The 21369-nt window shown below is 48.6% G+C and overlaps 1 protein-coding gene across 24 annotated transcripts in view; it reads right to left on the reverse strand.

The window, feature by feature from the left end:
* The window catches only part of NRXN3 (neurexin 3), a 1710573-nt gene that overhangs the window by 1626558 nt on the left and 62646 nt on the right, over positions 1-21369 (reverse strand). For all 24 annotated transcript variants that reach the window (XM_067027973.1, XM_067027953.1, XM_059057591.2 and 21 more), the window contains exon 2: positions 15133-16530. In XM_067027973.1, coding sequence (XP_066884074.1) covers positions 15133-15841 — 709 coding nt within the window. In that variant the 5' untranslated portion in view covers positions 15842-16530. The remainder of the gene's footprint in view (positions 1-15132; positions 16531-21369) is intronic.

The raw sequence follows: 21369 nt of genomic DNA on the forward strand, positions 1-21369 counted from the left end.
GAAACCACAGTGAGTTAACTACCAGTACTTATATCACTGGCTGTTGAGCCAGGGGCTTCTAGCACCTCCCGTTTAGGGGATCTTGCTCTTTCAGCTCACAGGAGCCAGAGTGAGAGGAATCTCTTCCCCAGGCCCAGGAGAAAGTGTGTGGCTTTGAGCTGAGTGTCACCGCTGGTATCCTGAGAGTTCAATGCCCAGTTCCAAGGAAAATGTAGCGAAAGCATTTTATGTTTAGCTCACATGGTCTCAAAGAAACACGAAGTACAAATCAGAACACCAGCTTGCTGATCTTGGGCAAATCACTTCACTCTTCTGGGTCTGTTTCCTTCAGATCTTTGAGCTCTTGATTCCCATGAGAGTCTAACATTCTAGGAGCCAGAAATTCTATCATGTTCATGAGCAGAACATCCAAAACCCTCAGGTTCATCATCTCTATATGAGACTTAAATTTCCATTTGTAGAAATTTTCTCAAATGGACAGATCTCACTAAATTGAAGGCAGAAGAAAGACCAACGTGAGTAGTTTTTAAGACTAAATTACGTAATCTTTCAAGGCTGTTTTGTTATATTCAAATGCATGCCCCAACTTCAACCAGGTTGAGAAGGTATATTTTTTCATTCATTGCCCAGTAAAGAATTTTAAGGAACTTTTCTTTGTTTCTAGTTTCCTTCTATATCTCTGGTAATCTGGTTTAATCTATCTTGTGGATTCCTTTTCCTCCACTATCCTGAATATTAAGGTTCTGGAAGGTTCTGAGTTTAGCTTCCTTCTCCTCTCAGTTAGACTCCTTGCCTGGACAACCTCATTCCGGAGCCAGCCTTCCCTCACCCCTACAACAACAAGCCTGACATCTGCCCAGCCCCGTCCTCCTCCCTAGCACAACCACTGCCCCCACCTGCCTCTGAACATCTCCCTGCAGGTGTCCTACAGGTTCTGAAGAGAAGGTGGGAGGGATATGGACAAACCAAAATTTATTTATTATTACCCCTCTCCCACCTTCACCCCAAATCTGCTCCTCCCACTGACTTCCCTAGCTACACCTACAACCCAAAGAGCATGTTACCAAAGTTCCTCTTTCCCCTTTTCAATCATCACCACCATCGTCAATCATAATTAGTAGTAATGGCTAACGTTCACTGAATGCTTACGGTGTGCCAAGCACGGTTCTAGGTAGTCTATGTGCGATATCTCACTGAAGCCTGAAAGCAATCTGAAATGGTGGGCGCTACTATTACACCTATTTCACAAATCTTTAAGCTGAAACACAGAGAAGTGAAGTCCTTTGCCCAAGTTTACACAACTAGTATGCGTCAGAGCCAGGTAGCCTGAGTCCAAACCCACTAAAGGTCATTGCTTTCCAAGTATTAAGCGCCTCTTCTCAACATCTCTGCCGGTGGCCCTTCTTTTCCATCACTACTCCCCCGGTACTGCTTCTTGTCTCACCAAAACCACACAATAGCCTCTACCTGGCCCCCCTGCTCTCTGCCTTCCAGTTGTCAACCAAAGCCTCATACAAACTGCCCCAGAGCCATCTTTCTAAAATTCAAATCTTACGGGCACTACTCAATTGAAAACTTTCCAATGGCTCCCAGGTGCAGGAAGAAACCATGTTCCAAATCTTTACAACATCGGAGACCCACGCTACCTAAGTGCTCTTCATATTCCTCCTCCACGGGCCGACGCTTTAATCCAGCCGCATTAACTACCGCAAAGCTACTGGCAAAGAGTAGCCTGCTGTTTCATAGGGCTGCCCTGAGGGCCCTTTCCGCCCAGTCTGCTAGCTAAAGCTTCCAAGTCCAGCCTAAAGTTTTCCACTGTAAGAAGTCCAAGCAGGCGGAACATCCCCTTTTGAGCTACTCCACAAACATTCCGCCTGGTATTTTAGCGACTCTGATGTGTACAACACCTCTCTTTGCCTGACAGCCTTCCCAACGAGACCATAAGATCCTCAAGGGCAGGGCCCACACTGGCAGACAACAGGCACTCACTCAGTGAATGTCAGAAAATGCACTTATTCCAGTAAACAGATGGTCTGTTTCAACAAATAGATGATTAGACATCAAGGACTGCTTTGCAAATGCTTGAACAGACTTCAAAGACTTTGTTCTCTTACACAATCCAAAGTTGCCCCAGCAAACACTATGATTTTTTTTTATGCTGAAAAAAGCTCTGAGATGGTAGATATTATCAATGATTCCAAACAGTGAGGCCTCTGAAAGAGGAAGGTGCGACTGGAGTAACTTCCCGTGGGACCCTCCAAAGCCACCTGGCCAGGTCAACCAGGACCACCACACACAGAGCTGAAGACAGGGTAGAGGAGCCCAGCACACATCCCACTGGCACCCGGAACACTTAGGGCATCAGCCTTCACCTGAAACCTGTGAGCCTGGGGGTCGAGTGACTATAACCAATTAGAGAGAAATGTAGAGTTGCGTGTCGATCAGTGACCTCCAAAGCTTTCTGAGCCAACTCCCCATTAGGAAAAATAATTTTACTATGTTCTCCTGAGAGATGTATATTTACTTATAAATAATGCGCATATAAGTTAACTATACATTTTAATTGTTTCCTTCCTGTATCCCCCCACGTGGTCTTTGCATGTGCCCCTTTCTGAAGCCCACTGATCTGGAGAATAATCTTTCCACATCCCTGAACTGCAGAGGACGTACATGATCAAACGTAAGGGTAGGCCTGGCTGCTGAGACCCCCAGAACCATGGAGTCCTTGGTTTGAAGGCATGTACACACCAGCGCCCATTTCTGACAGGTGTCACTCCAGCAATAGCACTTGGCAAAGCTGTGCATTGAATTCAATGGCCCAACAGCTCTAAGCATCAGAAATCCTCCTCTGTAGCTCTGATCCCTTCAACCCTCGAGTCTGATATCCACTCCCTCCTCTACATGGCAGCTCTTCCAGTATCCGAGGACAATTATCTTGTCCCCAGTGAGCCTCCTCTTCTCCAGGGAATCCACACAAGCTAATGGGGCCTCTCCATCGCCAGTGACAACAACGTGCTTGCCTCAAACAGCCACGCCACAAGCATTTACATGGTCCCAGGCTGGCTGCTGTCTATGATTGTTACAGGAAACCACTGGCTCATAAACAAACAGAGAAAAGTCTTGCTAGTTCACCTTCAACTAGATCAAACCAAGTGGAATGTACATGTGTTTGACACAGATTCTGTGAAAACTGCCCCACAGCAAACACGCCACTTTTCCTATTAAAAGAAGGTATTTCCAATGGTGGCCCATGCCACTGTGGTCCGAGCCATAGCTGTAAGCAATGTACTAAAGAGGCATTACTGAGCTCACGTTCTTGATGGGAACCTGCGTCCATCCATCACACGTTAGTGAGCACACGCATAGGTATGCATACAAAACGTGAAATGCATGCACCCACATACACACAGAGTGTGCTTTATTAAGGCAACAAACATTTATTGAGCACCTGCTTTCTGTCAGATACCAGAGACATGCCATTTAGCATACAAGCCTGGAACATTAATTAACAAAGGGAAACAAGAGTCTTCCCATGGTTTCATGTCTTACAGGTCTCAAAGAGAGTTCCTCCTCACATACACTTCCTGCAAAAGGAATCAGGAAACCCAGCTGAGCTACTGCAACTTGCATTAAGGTTGTGAAAGCCAAAGGGAGCCACGAGACACATTGAAACGTAGCCACTAGTCATATATTCTACACAAGGAAAGAATAGCTCCAATCTGAATTAACACAGGGCTGAAAACAACATCAGGATGAGCAAACAACAAAGTTCCCACAGCAACTAAAACCCAATCGTCTTCCTCCCACGTGGCAATTACCACATGACTATGTGAGACGGTCATGCCCATTTCCTTGCACGGGCATGCAGTACATAGAACCTGGCTGGACAGTGGGACTGCACAGAAGTCGGTGACTCTGAGAATATTTTAATGCTTGGACTCAAAAGGATGGCTGTGGGCTTTGCTCTTAAAAGTAAACTATTTTAAACCATGAATTAGGAGACAAATTCTCCTTTCTTTGCTGCAGTGTCAGTAAAATGACTGTCAATGGGAGGGTGGCTGCGAGCCAAGAATAGCCTCATCCGCTTTAGGGTGCAGGAGGGCATTTGCTTGGCAGGTTTCCAGTCCATGCCAATGTGGGAGCAACACGTTCTAGCCCTGCCTAATCCCCTCCCTGGGAGACTTCTTCCCAACAGTGCCCAAAACGTGGGATACTCAAGGCAACCTGGCAGAGTAGGAAGCATTTTTGAATAGGGCATATGCTTCCAAGGCCAGTTGCCAGACATAGCTACTCAATACTTCTTCATCTCATACCCTTATCTTTTTTTAAAGCATCATACTAGGCTTTTTAGCAAAATCTTGATGTCTGTTGGGGTGTCTGACCCTGGCTGCCACGACGGACTTGTAAAGCAGGTCCAATCCAATTCCATTTTCCTCTACTCCATAGCATTCTAGAACTTTTCATCTTATTGCTTATTGCCATTAGAGATTTCCAGGGGGCGCCCTGGAAATTCAGAGATGCTGAAAAGCTGGCTGAATATGGAGGAAGATGGGACATCTTAGGGGGATGAAATGAGGCACAGATAATAGAGCCAGAGATGGGGCGAACCATGAATCTTTCAGAGTGAAGCCCCCCCAGGAACAAAATGACTGGAGCATGAATCACCTGCTTACATCAGAATCTCTTCCCACATCAATCCCTCCCATGTTGTTTAAGATTAATCAGAAGCAGTCAATTCTAAATAACTCAGCGGTGTGTATACTGTTAGTGCTATATTAGAGAATCCCTTATGAATTTTACTTTGCACAAGGATTCATTCCTACAAAGCATCATCCAGAAATGTTATGACCTGCCCATCCCCCTCGCCCACATGGCCCGTCGCGAAGGTCAGATTGCTTTCATTAGAATGAGGACCAGTGAGGAACTGTCTGAGAAGCAGACCTTGGCCTCACGTAGGAAGAGCTCCCCGATACTCAGTATAATCAGAGATACATCAGGATGCCTTGAAAAGTACCAAGCCCCTGCCATTGCAGTTGACTACGGGTTTTTTTTGGGGGGGTGGGGGGTGGGGCAGAGATGTCTTATACAGTGGAGAAGAGGATGGGAAGTGAATAGTTAGACCCAATGACCTTTAAAGTCCCCTCCAGTAATGTACAGCATGGTGACTATATTACTGGGAATACTGTATTGCATGTTTAAAAGTTGCTAAGAGAACTGATCTTAAAAGTCCTCATCACGAGAAAAAGAAATTCTGTAACTATGTACGGTGGTGGATGTTAACTAGACTTACTGTGGTGATCATCTTGCAATATATACAAATATCAAATTTGTATATTATGCTATACACCTGAAACTAGTATGTCACTTATGCCTCAATTTTTTAAAAAAGACCCCTCCAGACATATTATCCCATGACTCTTAACATGCACCTTGGTTTTCAGTGCATTACACAAGCAAAGCCATGGCTAGAAGGTGACATAAATGTCTTACTGTCCTCTACATGGGGCACAGGATCGGTGCTTCATCCCGCACAGAGGATTTCTCCCACAGCACCAGAGTCCCCCCGCATTTCAGTGTGTCTCCTTAAAAGAACTCACAGCACATTGCCTCAGCCGAAACTCCAGCCTTGTCTTTCCTGACCTAGATCAAACAAATATGCTAGGGGATGCTCATTAGTCTTTCAGAATCCTAAGGGTGGGAGGCTTAACACCCTCGGGCCCACTTTTCCTCATTCCCTTGGCCCTCCAAGGCTAACCACGTGAGACAGGACCCCTTCTGGAGAGGAAAGAAGGCGGAGAGGATGAGGAGGAAGGGAGAGACCGCGAGTGTTTGGTGAGCCCTTTCCCACTGTTTGAATCACAGAGAAGTGATTTCAGCCTTGCTCACCCCTCCTTGCAATGGGGTACTCGTTTTTATTTGAAAGCAACGTATTGAGTATACAAGCTGTACACCCTCTCACTGCACTTTTTCTATTCCAGTCATACCTGGAGGAGAGGTTATAGAATTGCCTGGAATGCCCTGCCTGCCAGAGCGGAGACGCCAGCCCTAGCACTGCCAACAGCCATGGGACTATCAAGACCATGGCCCCTAAAGACTTTGCGCCAGCAAACAGGACCACTTCAGGAGAACCAAATCCACAGGCGAGAGGCCAGAGTGTCAGAAAAGGGTTGGATGCGTAGAGTCTCATGGAGAAACTCGAAGGAAAAGCTCCCTCGAGCTGTCTTCTTAGGTGCAAAGACACCGAAATTAAATAAGAGCCTTGGTAAAAACGAAAGGATCTTAAATGTATCTTAGATGCAGCTTAAACCAGGAGTTCCTGTTGCTGTAGAGCTTGTGTCCCTGCCTTTCTTTCATCCCCACCCACTCTGGGACCTTGTACACCCTTCCAGAGAACTGCATTTCCCCCTTGAAGAGCTGAGAGAGTTCACAATTTTTAGGCCCACATGCAAAGTAAGTTTTATCACAGAGTGGAGCTGGGTAGTTTGTCTGGATGACTATGAGATCACTTTGTTTTGAAAAGCTACTGGTACTGGTTCCTGGATAAAAAAAAAAAAAAAAAAAAAAAAAAAATTTTAACTTTGTAAGATACATTATGTAGGAATATTGTGGACAGCAGTGGAGGTTTGAGAGCAGATATGGATGATGACACGTTTAAAGGGGTCCCATATTGCTTCTATTTTATTTTATTTTTAATTAATTAATTAATTAATTATTTTTGGCTGCGTTGGATCTTCGTTGCTGCGCGCAGGCTCTTCTCTGGTTGCGGCGAGCGGGGGCTACTCCTCGTTGCGGTGCGCGGGCTTCTCATTGCGGTGGCTTCTCTTGCTGTGGAGCACGGACTCTAGGTGTGCAGGCTCAGTAGTTGTGGCGCACGGGCTTGGCTGCTCTGTGGCATGTGGGATCTTCCCAGACTAGGGCTCGAACCCGTGTGCCCTGCATCGGCAGGAGGATTCTTAACCACCGCGCCACCAGGGAAGCCCCCATATTGTTTTTATTTTATTTTTTTTGTGGTACGCGGGCCTCTCACTGTTGTGGCCTCTCCCGTTGCGGAGCACAGGCTCCGGACGCGCAGGCCCAGCGGCCATGGCTCACGGGCCCAGCCGCTCCGCGGCATGTGGGATCTTCCCGGACCGGGGCACGAACCCGTGACCCCTGCATCAGCAGGCGGATTCTCAACCACTGCGCCACCAGGGAAGCCCCCATATTGCTTTTAAATAGGTCACCCAAAGACATCCGTTTTTGGAGAACAACAGCTGTTAATGACGACCCATCGGCACTGTCAGTTCCCACACAGATCACGGAGACAGGCCTGTCGAGCCACGCTTTGTCCCCCCTCCTCTGTCATCCACAGCCTGTCACCTGTGACACAGCCCCTCAGGGAGCCACGGCAAACCAAGCACCCCAGCTTCAGCTGGGAAACCGCAGGAGGGACCAGGATGCTCCCTCTGTTTGCACACCAGCTGGTTCCTCTAAACCTACAGCAAACATTTCTAAACACACCCTCGTTACCCACTGTATACCCTGGATGTCCCCCGCCCCCACCACAGCTCCCCAAACAATATTCCTATATGCCTTCAACCTCCCACACTCCCTCTCCACGGCTCCTCCTGCCCTGTTGGTTATGAAGTGAAGGGAAATGCGTCTGTGATGAAAGGTCACCGGTCGCTGGGGAACCACGCATACACCCAGAGCAACACTGCTGTCGCTGGGCAGCAACAGGCCTTCTTAACAGAGGCAGATCCACAGAGGTGGGGGCCAGAAGCTTATTGATACTGGGGATTCCTTAAGAAAAGAATCACCAGTACAGTCTTAGGCACGGGGCCTTGAAGGGGCCCATGCAAGGGAAGATGCATGAAAGGTTTAGTTTGGCGGCAAATCCACCTCTGTAATCATCTCCCTCCCGCACACACAAAGGAGAAGAGAAGAATAAACAGGGAGAAAGAGAGTTTGGTTTTGTTATCTGAGAAGAGAGTCAGCAGGAGAGCAAGAAGTGTGAAAGGTTAATCCAGGAGCTCCACCTTTTACCACCAACCCTGGGTGGGCTGCTGGACACTTCCTGGTACCTGGGAAACTAAAGGTAAGTCTGAAGAGGTCGTGCTGTCCAGGGATGTTCCAGTGTAGGGGAGCCGGGCTCCAACTCCCTCGGAACCCACAGGTCCATTCTTAGGCACTTCTTTTCAAACCAGGGTCTTGAGGGTGGGAGTTGAATACTCATTCATTCATCCTCTCTCATTCTCTCATATCCTCTCTTTCTCTCTGACTGGGACTGACCAAGCTGATAATCTCCTGCACCAGGAGTTTGACATTTTGCTTATCATCAGCAACCAGGGAGGCAAGGTGTGCTCCATTACACGATGGAGACACAGGCCATTTGTGTTAATGAAGGGAGCCTAGAAGCAGAAATGAAATGCTATGTTGAGGATCTGGGCTCTCAGGTCCCGGAGCCGCCTGCCAAACAGGCAGCATCCACGCTTGCCCTCATGCTGTCGACCCACAAGTCCGATGGCACCTTGAGTCTGGGTCTCCTCACTTATTCAGTGGGATGGTAAGGCCTGTCCTACCTACCTCATCGGGATGCTGTGGGGACCGGAACATCACATTTGCAGGCAAAGAGTTCTGAATACAGTCCAAAGGGCACAACCATTGTCAGTGACCCCATGCTCTTAGGCAGGGGCAAAATGGTCATGGCATTGGATTCTATACTTTCCTGAAATTCCACTCCTTTTCTCTCTGCCACTTCTCAAACTGGGCTGAAGGAAAAATGGCAGAGGTGGGGGTAGCTCAAAGGGTTTCTATGAAACCAAATCGACACATAATTCGTTCTTACACCCACCAGGTGGCTAGCAGCCCAGAGTCAGGACTCATTCTCTCCCGGAGACTATACTGATAATTTTATACATTTGATCTCATTTCACGTTCTCAACGACTCCCTAACGTATGACTTCTTGTTATTCCTGCTTTGCTGCAAGGCAGGATAGCACAGTGGTGAAGAGTGTGGATTCTAAAGCCAGACTGTTTAGATACAAACTCCAGCCCTGCCTCTTCTGAGCTGTGTGACCTTGGGGGAGTTATTTTACCCTTTGTCCCTCAGCTTCCTTATCTACAAAATTAGAATAATAATAGTGTGTCAAGGGTGGTTCTGAGTGTTACAAGGGCTCATAAAGAACAGGCACGGAGTGAGTGCCCCGTGACTGTTAGCTGCTATTATTATTATTGTTGTTGTTATTACTACTGTTAGCTGCTGTTATTATTATTATCGTTGTTGTTATTATTACTGATGAGGATGCTGAAGCTTCCGAAACCTTCTCCAAAGACAGACAACGTGTTAGTGGACAAGCCTAGATTTAAGTCCAGACCTTTTTCACTCCAGAAGCCATGTTCTTAACCACCAAACCTTGTTCAACTTTTAAATTTCTCTGCTCCTCAGTTTCCTCGTCTGTAAAATAGGGCTAGTTAATGATATCAACTGCATAGGAGTGCTGTGAGGATCAGATGAGACAACGCACCTAGGATGTCAGGCACATGGTGGTACTCAATAATAGTCACAATAACTTCATTATTATTTTTGTCTAAGAAGGGTACCTGACCCTCAGAGCCCTGCCCCAAAGCCTCTCTCACTCCACTTCCACCTCTGGGGCCTCACTGTTCTGAACTCACAGCAGAGCCTGTGACTCCAGGGCAATAGGAGTCATCATCGGGGAGGCACGTTAGTTCCATCCCCCAAGCACAGCCCACACCCCACCTCTTCTGCCCTGTGACGGAGGGAGAATACCTAGCTGAAGGCAGCTGCTCCGGGAACTGGAAACCTCTCCGGGACAGCCTGCAAAGAGAGATAGGGGACTTGATGATTAGCCCCCCAGCGCTGGGCCTGTGGTGTCTCATTACCAAATGCAAATGCAAGTTCACTGCTACTGGAAGGGTGCTGGCAGAATGCCTGCCCGACCCTCAACGCTGCTGAATATGGACCGAAGCATTACCCAAGGCCCACCTACTTTGCAGCCAGCAGCTGGTGTGCAGGCTATGTGAAGGGAGAAGGCTGCTCTCACCCCACTGAAGAGGGGACTAGGAAGAAGGGTCTTATTTCTTTAAAGGAGGCAGAGATGCTATTGTGGAGGGGGAGGGGGGGCAGTAAAAAAAATTGCTCTTCCCTCATAGTTAAAAGAGGGATAATTGGAGCAAGTGGCAGGCGGCTGCTCTGCCATTTAGCATACAGCATACCCAGGAAATCTCACTGGGTAATCAGAAGGAGAGGAGGAGAAAGGAGCAATCAGACCCCTATTCAGGCTCGTTTAGCGACAGCCCCCGCTGGCTGGCTGGCTGGCTGGCTGGGCCGGTGGAGAGCTGGGCTGGTCCTAAAGCCCGAATACCAGGTGGGAAATCAAGTCTCAGAAGCAGCAGTGCTCCCTGCTTCTGTGCTTCTGTCTCTCCACACCAGGGAGAAGGATTCTGAAAGGAGCTAGCCTTTACTCCTGATTACTTACTACTCCCTGCCCCCCTCCTAGGCCATTCAGGATTGACTTAGATTAGGAACAAAGCCACGTTCGTATTCCGGCAGGAGGTGCAAGGGGGAGGCGGAGGGGAAATGATTGTATTTTTACGCAAGTGCCCAAAACAGAAGGATCCAGCTGGGGCAATCAGCCGTACCTTAACTATAGCATCAATGTCTTTGCCTCTTGGTAAAGCCTCAGGGGTAAGCACCTTCTCTTGGAATACCTTTCTGTCCTAGTTCTGGCTTTGAGAAATGGGGGAAGAGAGGTAAGATTCTCAGTAAAAAGCGGATGAATTGAAATTCACTTTCAGGAAGGCATACCAAGGCTATGCAGTCGTGTTGAGCCATCAATCAAACCAACCTGAGTAGGATGTCAGCTTCAGACAGCAGGGGGGATGAGGGATGGGAGGCTAGTGCACACAACAGCGTGCTTGTAATAAGACTGGCCACTATCACCCACCCCCACAACTGTACTTCACTGCAGGATCCCAATGCCTGAAAACTTAACAGCTGAGACTCAAAGCAAGCAGCTTTTCGGTCTGGGCACCTGCCCGAGTCAGCAGGAAAAGATAGTAGACAATGAACCAACTTTTTTTTTTTTTTGCCAGCTGAAGAGGACCTCATGTCTCTTCACTGAATTAACCTAAAAACATGGACATACAAATGATATGTGACATAGGTAGACCCGTGTATTAAGATTTGAGAGTAGAGATCCATCTGTGAAAGCGTCCCCATCTTTCCTTGGCTCCACCCCACCTGCAACAGGCTGACTTCATGCTAAATGAACTCTTTAGAGAAACTGGTACTGAAATTTATACACCTTGGCAGTGAATCAATTCTTCATGGCTATAAGATTGTTGAGAAATTGTACATTCATAACTAAGGGTGTTTTAAAAATAAACAATCAGGACTTAAACTCATTTCAAGGTAATGACAAACTCCCAATGACCCCATGAGGGGGCTGCTCTCTGGCGGGCACTAGGGATACCTCTTTATTGCCCAGGGGGCTTCAGGGATGCCCCAAACAGGACAGACTGGACTAAAGAGAAAAAGCCAGGTGAGTATGATCCACCACAGCTGGACTATATTCCAAACCAGATATGCATACTTTTAAAGTCGTTTACAAAGATTAAAAGTCAACTTGTACAAATCTGAAGTTGAGAACCCAAACATTTTATTTACAAACATCACACCTAGAAGTAAAAATCTGGGACCCCTTCTCCCTCCATCGTGTGCCAGAATGTTCAGTGTGACCATTGATTGGTTTGGGAGTCTTGGAATGAGGTTTTCCCAAGTAGGCTGCATGGAGTTCAGTCGGCAGCCACAGCTAATAGCCTTTTGCCCCAGGAAACAGAAGATACTGCGTCCATAGCTCTCCCCCCTAAACCCAACTCTCCCACGGCAACGATCTCCGGTGTCTTGTGGGTCTTACCGAGAAAAGATACCCCAACGAGGGATCAAAATAGCCCAAAGCAAATAGAAGAGATGGGCCCATCTGTGCGTTCTTCCTGGGGTGCGGTGTGGAGACATTTTGGAGCCACTGAGGCATGGAAAGCCAGACGGGCCGAGCAAACATCAATACTGCCAGCACGCTAGAAGCTAATGGACCGCAGAGAGCGCCTCCAACAGGCCCCGACCACATCCATCTGAAGCTGCAGGAGCCTTGCCAGCTCTTCCTGCTCTTGAACCGCTAAAGCATGAAGCCCTCACACAATCAAATGGCGCGGCCCATCCTGCCAAGCGGGAGGACCAGACGCCTGGTACACAGGACCCGCTGCTGGGACTAAGCCCCCTGGTTTCAGTTCTGTGACATTTGCAATTTAAAAGGGGGGAGAGAGGAGGGAATGGATACATCCTCACTACCCACTTTACGCTATCTTTAGGAAAACGGGAAGGCATCTATTTAAGCTATTTATCTTGTTTTATGCAGATCTGCTTGACCCTTAGCAGCTGTGATTTTTTTTTTCCCCTTCCTATTTTACAGGTGAGTTTTCCCTGCTTACTCTAAAAATTAACTGTGTGTGGAGAGAACGGGTATTATCTAAAAGCCTGAAGTGCATTTTTGTGATTGCTTAGACATAAGGACAATTACCAGGATCAGCAGGCTTCAAGTCACCAACAATAAATTCTGGTGTCTGCCCCAACGTCCATCCTCACCTCAAACTTTGCACTGCTCCAAACCAACCTAGGGTTCGTTACTACAGACTTTATTTACTGTATTATGTATCAAGAGAATAATGAAATATGCTGTGTGTCTGCCTTCTACAGACAGAGGTGTCAGTCCATAGCCGCGAGATGATCTGAACCCTATAGAAAGAACTATTATTAAAATACACATATTGTATTTAGCTATTAAAAAATTGACTGCCTATCATCTGCTCTGAAGAGATTCCTCTGGAGACCTCAAACACAAACACACACACACACACACACACACACACACACACACACACACACAACCGAACCAAAGGGGGGGAAAAAAAAAAAAGAGAGAGAGAGACAGAGAGAGAGAGAAGAAATTGTATACATATACAGTATAGAGATTCTTCCTGCAGAAAAGTGCTGATCCAAACCTGCCCAGAGGAAATGAGTTCTTTTTAAACACAAAAAATGCAATCAGGGGTAATCAGCAAGTTAACAACACACTTGCAAACACCCTGGTCCCTAGAAAGGAAGAATGCGAGCTTCCAAGGCAAATTCTGAGAACAGAACAGATCCTTTGGGTGAAGGAGAAAACAAGTGATCATGTCAGCATCTTCAGGCAGAACTTTCTCCAAAGCCAAGAAGCTTTGGAACTGCAGTCAGCTCCAGGAGAGACCTGCTTGTGGTAAGTGCTTCAGTAACCACAGTCCCAAAGTGGCTTTGTGGGCTGCTGTTGCCTCTACCCCTCTTCCCCATCCCTTCTTCCAGAGTGTTCAGTGGGGGGACACAGAAGCCAAAAAAGGATGAGATGCATGTCTTGCATCTCCCTCTCCCGCAGCCCACCCACAGGAAGGGAGGTATGATGTCCAGCCCAAAAAAGGAAAGAAGCACTCGAGGTAGCCCATACTTGACCTACAAGAAGGCTCCCAACAAGATCCCCAAAGTGTCCTAGTAGCCAGCATGTATCACCTGTGAAATAAACTTTGTTTGGATTTTTTTTTTTTAATTTGTAATACCTACTAGTTGCTAAAATTCATATCAACCACAACCTGCTTTAGGGATTGGGCAGTACTGGGAAAGTTTGAGGAACACCTGCAGACACTGTTTTTAATTACAAATCCCAAGGCAGTGGGGCATCACCTGAACGAAGAGATCATGGGAGTCAGCACTAAGACACTCACCTGGCCGCACCTACCTGACTTCCCTTGCTTGACCTGTTGGTTGCCAACTTTAGCTGCACAATGGAATCACCTGGGGAGCTTTAAAAAATATACATATGCTTGAACCCCGCCCCCTAGAGGTTCTGATTGAATCGGTCTGGGGTGTGGCCTGAGAGTCTTTTAATTCCCCCAGGTGATCCTAACGGGCTACGAAGGCTGAGAGCCACGTTCCACCACCTCCATGAAGACCAACATGGGATGGTGACACAAACATCTCTAAACAAACAGAGGGCTTAACTCAAAAAGGATTAGGAGGAAATGTAACTTCCTTGCCTCCTCCTCATCCCAACCTCCCAACACACATACCCATATGGTCACTTTGTCACTTCAAGAGGTATTGAAATCTAGGCTTTTAGTGAGTCCAGGGATCTGGAATCTAAGTATTTGTCAAAGTAAAGTCTAGACCACTTTTCTCCTAATCCCAAATAGTCAGAATTTGGTGAAAAAAGGTGAGGGCAGCCTAAATCCCTGGGCCTGAATCCCTCCTTCCCTCCCCCTGGGAAGTTGTAGTTGAACTTGGGAGGTTCTCCAAGGCCATGCTGAGTATTGCCAGCTCCCTTAGGGGCTTGGCTGGCCAGCGCTCCTGTCTGTGCCTTCTTGCACGAGGAGAGGAGAGGACAGGAAAAAGGAACCACACGTGGAAAATTCTAGTGCTGGAACAAGGAGGCGAGAAGTCCCATCCCCGGATGCCCTGTCCACCTGGTAGACACCTTCCATAAGGCTGCAGGAGGAGGGGCGCAGCTGAAGGGCTAGATTTACAGCAGGGCCAAGTGTGGACCTGCAGTCCATCTGCCTCATTTTTCTCTGCACAGGCACTCTTTATGTTAGGGACGATAGGGAAGAAGTGACGGGGAGTTTCCCATCTATCCCCAGGGGTCCAATTCTCAAGGGATCAGGAGGGCCAGAGATAACCGCTTTGCCCATTTCTATCTGACTTCTCACCTTGGGCTCATCCTGCTAAGCTGCGCTGCGGTGGAAGGAACTCAGCTGGGACACACATCCTTTAGTCTACTCTATCTAGCTTTTTGAGTACAGCCAAATATTTGCGTAAGGAGCCCCTGGTTGAGTAGTCAGGATTCTCTGCTGCTGAGTTCTGATGGATTTTCCATTGAAAGCAAGCAAAGGGTTTCTACCACCTCCTCAGGGAAAGGGACGCAATAATCAGACATGCAGCTAAAGGTGCACTTCAATGATAGAGCTGGTCTCCGTCAGGGGTCTTGGTCCTTAACCAACCCAGTGGGTGGGCCTCTAGTGACAGAGGGATAGGGAAGAGGGCCTTACCTTCTGAGCAGAGCTTGCCACCATAGCCGGTGGTAGAACAGTCACAGGTGGGGTGGCCATCCAGGAGAAAGCAGGTCCCACCATTTTCACAGGGACGCTCACCACAGGGTCCCTCGGCATCCAGCTGGACACCCTGGCTCCCCAGAAGCTGAGGCTCTGAGTTGCCATACTTGAGATCCAGGATTAATCCCTTGAAGCCGGCCATGGCCTGTACTCCATCAAGGGTCAGGGCAGAAGGTCGTATGTCTGCGGGGACTCCGCCGAGGAACAAGTCACTGACCACATCCATGTAGGGCCGCTGGGGCTGCAGCTCCCCAGACTGGCCCTCACCATCAAGCACCAGCACAGTACGCAGGCGGTCACGGCTCACCATGAGAAAGTGCCAGCTGCTGTCGTTCACCTGTTTGTTGGACAGCACGGCGGTCTCGGCACAGTCCATGCTGAAGCGGAGCTGCACGTGGCCGTCCGCCAGGGAGAGGCAGAGGAAGTCACAAACGCCGCCGTCATCCAGGTAGAGGAGAAGCCCCGTGGAAACATTGGTCTTGAACTGGAAGCTCAGGTCGCTGCGCGTGCTGGCATCCCAGCGGAGGTAGCGTGCCCACTGGTTAGGAAGGCCCATGAACTCAAGGCCCAGGCAGAGCCCCAGCAGGGACCCCAGCAGGACGCTCACCTTCAGGGTGAAGAAAACCGAATGCATGGTGAAGCTCATCGTGGCTGCCGGAATCAAGCCCCGGAGGGGCAGACAGGCAGGGGCCGGCCCTCGGGGGAAAATCCCCCTTTGCAGTAGAAGGGAGAGAGGAAGAGGAGACGGGTCGGGGACGGAGGACACACAAGGGGAAGGAGGCACACGCACGAAGATCAAGAGGGGGAGGAAGGGGGAACGTGAACAAGACAGCCGCAGATGGGCACACGAGCAAGAAAGTCAATAAAGAGGGGAAAGACAGGGCAGCAGTGGAGGAGGACAATCAGGTTGAGAAAGTGAGGGTGCAAAAAGTGTCTTTCTCCAAGAAAAGATCTCAGCTATCCATGTGGATCCGGAGGCCTTGATTCAAGGAGGAGAAAGTGCACGGCGGGTGGAAGCCTTCAACAATGCCGTCCTCCCGATGGACCCCCAAACACCCCAGCCAGGGAGGCCGGGGGGAGGGCTGGGGTCAGGGAGGCCGTGATGGAGGAGGAGCAAGGAGTGAGGTGAGTCAGGTGAAAGGTAGAAACAGGCCAAGGAACAGTCCTGAAGGTCTTCCTCCTAGCAGCAGGGGGCTGCGGGGAAGGGAGCAGCTGGAAGCTGAGTGTTCAGGCAGAGCAGGGCCCGGGGCAGGGTGGAAGCAGGCTCAGACTTCATGGTGCAGGCCAGAGGCAGTCCTGCCCATGACCTGCCTCCCAGGACTCCAGAGCAAAGACCTGCAGGATGAAGGGGAGGGTGGGGGAGAAGGAAACAAAGATTAGGGCCACATGTCAGGAAAAGACTGCATCCCATTTCACAAATAGCGATGGAGCGCTGACTGTGAGCCAGGCTATTCTAGTGATTCCCACGGTGCTTGGTGCTTCAAACAGAAGGGAGGGCCCAGGTTCTTCCAGAGCCATATCAGGACCCCAAGCTCAGCTCCTAATGATGCAATCAGTTCTTCCATGTGCAAAGATAGTATAAAACCCCCAAAGCCATATCAGTACATCTTTACAATATTCATATCACAGGGTCACTTAGACAAAATTTATTTTTAAGATAAGTGCTAACATTTTATCCACTCAAATACACACATACAATTTTAACTCATTTACCTATTAAAAGACATGAACATGACATTGGTTTTTTTTTTTTAGATTTTTCTTTTTCAATTTGACAATCCAGTGTTTGGTGTAGGCACCCTAAGACAAACCCTCACCTTTAAATTTTTGAGAGAAATATTTATAGGCATCAGTGAAAATAAATTAGAAGGTGAGTAAGGAGCAAAAAAAATACTCATCTCTTACCTAAATGTTGGGGGAAAGGTCTTATTGAAAAAAATATGTGTTTTGAGCCTTAAAAAAAAAAAAAGGCTGAGTGAATCCTAGTTCTTGTATGTGGAACTTTGAGAAAATGTCTTAATCTATTTGAGCTTCTATTTTCTCATTTATAAAGTAGAGAAAATAAAAGACTTTTTCCAAGGTTGGAGAGAAGAATCAATGAGACCATGTATTGGAAGATTCTAGCATGAGGCTACATACATAGTAGGTGAACAATAAACACTACCTTCTTTCCTTCCTTATTTCTCAGTAGGAAGGGACGAGAAGAAGTGTCTGTACGTGTGAGTGTGCATATGTCTGTGAAGAGGGGATAGCATATTAAAACACATTTTTAAATTAAAAAAACTGCAGAATGGACAATAAATGAACAGTTAAGGAATGTCACAGACCTAGAGCATATTATGCGTGTCTTATACTGATTGGAAATGCACCAGCACCCAGTCAAGGGGGTGATCTGGTTTCTGAAAGCAGACTCCGGCCACATAGCCGAGTGGAGATTTCTGTGTTCACATGAGAGCAATGAGTGCAATTTCCAAGAGCTATGCAAGTTGCTGCCTATTAATAGGCATGTTTGATAATTCACCATGGTCTCTGTCAGACTACTGTCCACTATTTTTATGATGACCACATTAGCAAAGCTAGTTATTACCCCTGCTTTGAAGAGGAAAACACTGTTCCTTAAGCAGGAACAAACACCTATTTCCCCTGAATAAGCAAGCCCAACCAAAAAGAGGCTGATTAAATCTATCATAAGGAAAGCCTCTGTTGTATAAAAGGTCTTGTACATGCAGTGTTTCCCAAAGCGTGGCATGGGCACCTCCAGGGGTGCAAGAGATGCTTATTAGAACATGGGCACAGCAGTGTGGAGGTGCCAGCTCACGCGGAATGTAAGAACCAACTACTAAAATTTCAGAAATTTTTGAGCTGGTTGATGACACTTTGGTAGCATGAAATCAACTATGCTAGGAATATTTACACCCCGGAAATAGGCAAACATCACAAATCAGAGTCTGAGAAGATGAGATTTAAGGAAAGTCTTCAAAGAGGGTGAGAGAATTAGCCACGTAAATATCTGGGAAGAATGTTCCAGAAGTAATAGTCAGTGCAAAGGCCTTAAGCCTGGAGCAGGCTGGTATGTTTGAAGAACAGCAAGGAGGCTGGTGCTATTGGAGTGGAGTGAGTGGAAGCCAGGAAGCCAGAGGTGGGTATCAGGCAGCTAGAGAATGAGTGATGACCTAGTCTCTAAGAACGTGATCGTCGTACGAGGTGAGTTATACCAACCAAGGCAAAACATCCCAGGGGAGAGAGGAGATGTTTGTCCCCAAAGAGGGCTTCTTCCGGTCCTAACATCTGCCACGTCTACGTATTTCTTCCATCAAATTTTTGAAAAGGGGCCACTTTCAGGGAAAGCGCTCAGAGGACAGCAGCTCCCCTGTCCCCTCCCCCTATCATGCATCTGATTTAGAAGAGCGGGGAGCAAGGCAGGCATGAGAACGAAGCACAAGCCTCTCCAAAGGAGTGTCCCAAGCCGGGAAACATTAATGAGCTGGGAATGTGAAAATCACGTGGTATGTGATGGAGCCCACGGTGTGTGAGCCCCAGAGGCTTGGGCAAGTGTTTTCTCAGTGACGCCACCCTGGCTGCTGCACCTCCCTCTCCACTCCCCGTCCTGCCCGTTTAGACCAAGGAGCGCAGCTCAGGCAAGGCCCAGGCTCAGGAGGCTAAAGCCAGTGGGACCCTCGGCGGGAGGACGTTCAGATGGAGGGCTCAGTGATATGGGTGAGCAGGGAGACGGGAATCCCTCTAAGCGGGTGGCTCCAGAAGCTTTCAGACTGGTCTAGATGTCAGCTCACCTCTGGGCCCCTGCAAGCCTCTCATGTGTCTGCAGAAATTAAATGACTTGCTCAATTCAGTCTAACTACTTATTGAGCTCCGATCTTTTCCAGCCACTCCTGGATCTAAGCAGAGTAAGACATGGTTCTCGCCTTCAGGGGCATCACAAAGTAGTGGGGGAAAGTGTACTTTAGAGACATAAAGCAGAGCAATAAAGAGTCCAGGCACTGGAAGCTCCCTGGGAAGCAACCTGGGGGCAAGGACTGCTTCACCATGGTGCTGCCACAGGGCCTTGACGTGGAGTGGGAGCTCAGGAAACATGTATAGGAAGAATGAACAGTAAAAACAGAAGCTGAAGAGCATTGCTGAGGATCATCTGACTTCTGTCCCACGCGGGGGTCTCCACACCACCCCGCTTTGTACAATGACGGCACTCCTGCGCCTCCACACTTCCCTGGATGCCCACCTCAGATGACCCCTCAGGACAAAGCAGCACATGTCTAGTGATCTGGGGTAACCCACGAGTTTAGAACTAAGCTGCCCAGGACCGCTTGCTGTGAGGAGGATCATGGGAATTTACCCAGCCTGCTTAGGGGTGACCACTCTATCCCGCCTGCTGAGTCTCCTCCATCAGATTGGCAGTCCTCCCCTCCAGCCCGGACCAGCGCTGGAGATACTGACATTCCCCTGCCTGCATCTTGGGGAGTCAAAAAGGCTAACCGAGGAAAACCAAGCTTTCTCTCCCACCGGCGCCAGGTAGAATCTGATTTCAGGACGGGTAACATCAGAATTGGGTTAATCGAGACTTACCCTATGGTCTGCCCACATTCTCTCCTAAAGCCCTTCCATTTCTTTCTTAGACTGTGGACATTCCCGTGGCCTCTAGAACATTGCCACAGTGGCCCAGCCAAAAGCTAGGGATGACCTTACATTTATAATATCACAGGTCTCGAGCCAGCTGCCCCAGTCATTTACCCTTTGGCCTTCTTTAACCCTCTGGCAGGGCTGTGCGAGGCTCGAGAAATGGGAAAATGGGAGCCAGGGAGCGCTCTTTACCGGGGAGGCCAACTGCTACCCTCTCCTGAGCCGCAGGAAGACCCAGGCAGCCGCACGTGCAGGTGGTTTGCTCCAGTGCCCACGTGGAGGGCCCAGACTGGTGCAGAAGTTCAAAATGCTTGTCTACTGTGTGAGAATCCAGCAGGAGAGGGAAAGTGAGTGACATTATCTAATTGCCAGCTAATTTACAAAATTATTAAATGGCATACTTCTTACGGGGTGGGGGTTCACATCTTTGCAAACGTCTCACGATCCAGCTGCTTAGGAGGCGGCGGGGCCCTCACACAACTCCGACACACGGGCTATTTGCCATCGGCACAGCTCAGAAGATCTGGCTGCCATGTGCCTTTCCACCTCCCTCCTTCCAGCTCCTCTGTTCCCTTGACAGACTCAGAGGAAAGTGGGGCCTGTTTCTGGAACCACGATCAGAGGGAAGGCATGTTGATTACTGTCCTCAGTGCCTCAGACTGGGCTTGCCAGTTCTTCCTCTAGAACAGCGGACCCTAACCCTTTGGCACCAGGGACTCGTTCCGTGGAAGACAATTTTTCCACGGACCGGGGCAGGGGGGATGGTTTGGGGACGATTCAAGCGCATTACATTTACGGTGCACTTTATTTCTGGTATCATTACATTGTGGTATGTAATAATTATACAACTCACCGTAATGCAGAGTCAGTGGGAGCCCTGTGCTTGTTGTCACTTGCCACCCGCTGATAGGGTTTTGATATGAGTCTGCAAGCGACTGATTTATGACGGCCTCTGTGCAGTCAAACCTCTCTGCTAATGATAATCTGTATTTGCAGCCGCTCCCCAGCACTGGCTGATATCGCCGCCTCAGCCCCACCTCAGATCCTCAGGCGTTGGATTCTCACAAGGAGCGCGCGCGAGACCTAGATCCCTCGCATGCGCAGTTCACAGTAGGGTTCCCGCTCCGCTGAGAATCGAATGCCGTCCCGGATCTGACAGGAGGCGGAGCTCAGGCGGTAATGCGAGCGAAGGGAGAGCGGCTGTAAATACAGATGAAGCTTCGCTCGCTGGCCCGCTGCTCACCGCCTGCTGTGCGGTCTGGTTCCTAACAGGCCATGGACCGGTACTGGTCTGTGGCCCAGGGTTTGGGGACCCCTGCTCTGAAACTTCTCATCAGCATCCTTCTTAATGTCCCTCATCAGGACCAGAAAGTCCCTATAATGGCTCTCTGTTGGTTCTACTTGCCTCCCTTTCACCATACCCCTTGCCCCCCTTTGAAGGTAAAATGATTTTCACCACCAATCTGAGTCCAGGTCCTTTAGGTGGGCTTCATCCAAACCCCAGATCTTGTGACCCAATTTAGCCAATTAGGACATTCC

This window comes from Kogia breviceps, chromosome 3, assembly GCF_026419965.1.
Source record: "Kogia breviceps isolate mKogBre1 chromosome 3, mKogBre1 haplotype 1, whole genome shotgun sequence".
NCBI classification, from domain to species: Eukaryota; Metazoa; Chordata; class Mammalia; order Artiodactyla; family Physeteridae; genus Kogia; species Kogia breviceps.